This window comes from Contarinia nasturtii, unplaced genomic scaffold (assembly GCF_009176525.2).
Source record: "Contarinia nasturtii isolate CC-2019 unplaced genomic scaffold, AAFC_CNas_1.1 Cnas_scaffold_678, whole genome shotgun sequence".
Classification (NCBI taxonomy): domain Eukaryota; kingdom Metazoa; phylum Arthropoda; class Insecta; order Diptera; family Cecidomyiidae; genus Contarinia; species Contarinia nasturtii.
Genome location: NW_022198029.1, coordinates 1,953 through 5,829, shown reverse-complemented (window position 1 = coordinate 5,829; position 3,877 = coordinate 1,953). Strand labels below are relative to the sequence as shown.

Sequence of the window (3,877 nt, the reverse complement as noted above, 5' to 3'; positions counted from 1 at the left end):
TAAGACCGTGAAAGGTTATGTTTGCAATCGAATGACAATGACAAGCATTTGAAGTTTCATGTAAATGTCAATACAATATGAAACAGTGTTCCAAAGGAAGATTCATTTTGAGATATTTTTTTACAAACAACAAAAAAGTGTTTATTGAACTCAAGTTAAAAAATATACAAAATGATCCCATTGGATTACTTTTTAGTCCTTTTGGATTAATCGTAGCTGAAAATCCCAAAATACTAAATATTAATACCACCGATATAAGAGTGTAGCATTGTTCTGCCATTGCTAAAAAAAATAATTACGCTTCGCGTTATTCCACAGATCCTGTTAATGAAACGGCTTCCATTATATTTATTACCGAAAATAATATTAAAAAGGTTCCACTTGGCAGCGAATCATTCAATAAAAGTCAACAATATCTGGTAAGCCGATTTTTAACTAAAATAAAACAAATCTCATTTTAATTAGCATCACTGACAATGTTTGCTTTCTATACGTATAGGCAAATATTCAAACGTTTGACATTTGGCATGCCAACCGAACAATTTGTGCCATAAATGGATCAAATAGCAACAATCCCAAAGATCTGACATGTTTAAATGTCGACAATTTCAACGAAATATGGAAATTTCCAAAGCCAGAAATCATCACGAGATTGAATTGTAAGTATTTTTAAGTAGTTTTTTTCTCTCCTATTATAAAATTCAGATCCTTTAAAAAAAACTGTATTATTTAATGTATCGATTTTTTTTTTATTCAAAGCCGTTGATATCTTGAGAATCGATTGGATTACAGGAAACTGGTATTTCGTAAATACTGAGAATGGATTGATTGTTTTATGTAATCCAGCAATGACGTTGTGCTCAATTATTGTTGAAATCAGCCGCCAAAAAATAAACACACTGGAATTAGATCCACTCAACGGGTAAATTTTTTAATTTAATATATTTTTTTTAAATAATATTTGTGTAACAGTAAATAATCCATGTTTTTCTTTTCATTCGAAATTGACGAACAGTTTAATATTTTTCACAACATCAGATTCGTTTGGCAGTTTACTTCAAGCAAATATGGATGGTTCTAATCAGACAATTATCGATTCGTACAAGATTTTCTATCCATCTAGTTTGAAATTGGATTTGGCAAATGAACAGATTTATTGGCTTGATAAGTACATGGATTACATTGAACGGGTTGATTACAGTGGCAACACTCGATGGTCATTAAAAGCACTTATTGGTAGTTCAATGCGACCAATGCACGCAATCGCTTTGTTTGAAAGTAATATTTACATAACAAAGCGATCGATGTCACATTTAGAGATGTGGCGCATCAATCGACGTAATACAAGTTCGGTTGAAAGAATTTTTGTCACTAAAGAGCAACCGCTTGAAATGCGTATATTTCATGCTCAAAGTCAACCAAATGCACCAAAATCGTGGATTGATCCAAATCCGTGCTCGAATAATACAACACATTCGATGAATTGCGAGCATTTGTGCGTTTTGGCTTATGGTATAACAAAAAAGATACAAGCCCAATGCATATGCAGTGCCGGCTATCAATTAAAAAATCAACATAGATGCGTTTTGATTAAACAAAATTCATTTTTAATATATGCCAAACAAAGTCCAGATATGATTCGAGGTATATCGATTTCGAATACAACAGACATTTTAGATGCACAAGAATGTATGGTGCCAATTTTAAATGTAAAAAGACCACTCAGCCTGGATTATAATATGAAAAATCAACTGATATACTTTGGACAAAATGACATGTACGTATTTCTATATAATTCCAATTTAATTTGTAATTTTAAAATATGTTTTCTTTTTATTTCGTTGTTTAGAGCAAGCCATGAGTATATAATCGAATCACAAAATTTGGATGGAACGAAACGTACTGTCATTCAACAAGGTCGTGGTCATTGTCATAGCATTGCATACGATTGGGTGGGAAATAATATTTTCTGGGCATCCACAAGAAAAATTGATGTTTTCAATTTGGCACATCCTAATATCACGAAAACACTTATCCATATAGTTAATGCGGGGTTCGTTTAATTTTGATAACATAACTTCATTTCTTGAAGTTATGTTATCAAATAAATATTTTTTCTTAGATCGATCGCGTTGCATCCCAGCAAAGGTTTACTGTTTTGGTCAACATGGGCATCCGAAAATAGTATAGGACAAATCATGGCATCATGGTAATCTTTTAGTTTTTCTTCTATCGTTTGAAAAGAACGAGATTTTTTATTTATTCGACTGATTTTTTCTCACATATTGAAATTATTTATTCGTTGTTTTAGGATGGATGGAACTCATAAAACTGTATTTGTTGATATGTGTTCGAACAGTAACAATTGTACGAGCATTCAATGGCCATCTAGCCTAACAATTGACTTCACTGAGAATTATTTATATTGGTGTGATATACGCATGCAAACCATTGAACGAATTGGATTGGATAATAAACATCGTGAAATTATTCTACAAGCCAATAGAAACTTTCATCCATATTCAGTGGCCAGTCACAACGCATTCATTTACTTTACAGACACATCTAACGGAAATATTACGAAATTCAATGTAAACGAGGCGAACAATCAACGGTAAATGCAGTAGAAACATATTTTTTTATGAATTGAAATAAAAGTTATTTTTTATTATATTTTAGAAAATTCACATTATTGTCACAAAAAAATCATCGAATAACTCACATCAAAATTTTCGATAATGTAACTCAATCGAATTCAGAGATATGTTATAATAAGCCCTGTCCAGGTCTAATGTTGGCCACACCAAAAGGATGTGTTTGTGTTTGTGGTAATGATTTTGATTTGAATGCAAGTGGAACACAATGTTTACGTCAAACGAAAACAACCGTTAAAAATACATGCACTGCCGGTAAGAGTGAATATCCTAATAATACTCATCTTTCAAAATTAATGCGAATATTTGAAAAAAAAAAAAAAAAAAACACAGGTCAGTTTATGTGCAAAAGTAGCGGCGAATGTATTAATACATCATCATTATGTGATGGGGACGCAGATTGCATACATGAAAGTAATGGAGAAAATTCGTACTCAGATGATGAATCTTATGCAGATGATGGACCATGTAACATCAAAAATAACAACTGTACCTTCAACGGTAAAAAAAAGTTGCTTGAATTTGAAGAATTCCTATGTTTAAATTTCAAATATATTGATCTCCAAATAGACGGAAGGGGTTTCTTATGCGATGTTAATCGATGTTTACAAAAAGTTGTTTTGTGTGATGGAATCACGCAATGTGAAGATCGGAGCGACGAAAGCCCTGAACGATGTGCTATTACTCCTTGTCCACCAGATAAATTTCAATGTAAAAAATCCAAACAATGCATTTCCAGAAATTTTCTCTGTGATGGTACCTATTTTTTGCTACATATTTTTACGTGGATTTTTTCTTTCAATATTGTTTTTTTTTTATTATTATTTTGAGGTACTTTGTCTTGAGGTGAAAATCATAGCATTTCATCATAGTTCTTATTAAAATTTTCAACATTTGTCGACGTAAAATGTTCTACGTTTGAGCTTTCGATCGTATAGCAACACCAACATACACACACACACACACGATAGGCATGAGGCAATCATAATTTTATTATGGCGAATTTTTGCAACTGAAATTGACTGAACTAATGCGATTCATGTCAGAGAGAAGCAAAAAAAAATGTTGCTAGAATTTGTTTTGTTTTAAGACTCGATAATTTTTGTTGTTGTTGTTGTTGTTGTTGTAAATTTCTGCGTTTATCTCTAGCGAAAAGATAAACAACCACATATATTAGTGTACTGCAAGGCATTAATAAATATAATGAACTGTTCCGTGCATGG

At 31.9% G+C, this 3,877-nt stretch overlaps 1 protein-coding gene across 1 annotated transcript; it reads left to right on the top strand.

The window, feature by feature from the left end:
• Positions 1–601: 601 nt before the first annotated feature.
• On the top strand, positions 602–3,410 carry LOC116340422 (low-density lipoprotein receptor-related protein 1B-like; the record flags this gene model as incomplete). The annotated part of the gene is made up of 9 exons (XM_031766901.1): positions 602–659; positions 760–922; positions 1,016–1,777; positions 1,850–2,053; positions 2,123–2,209; positions 2,312–2,614; positions 2,680–2,909; positions 2,988–3,155; positions 3,225–3,410. Coding segments are annotated over exons 2-9 (2,014 nt in total), but the record flags the coding sequence as incomplete, so codon positions are not given.
• Positions 3,411–3,877: the final 467 nt, after the last annotated feature.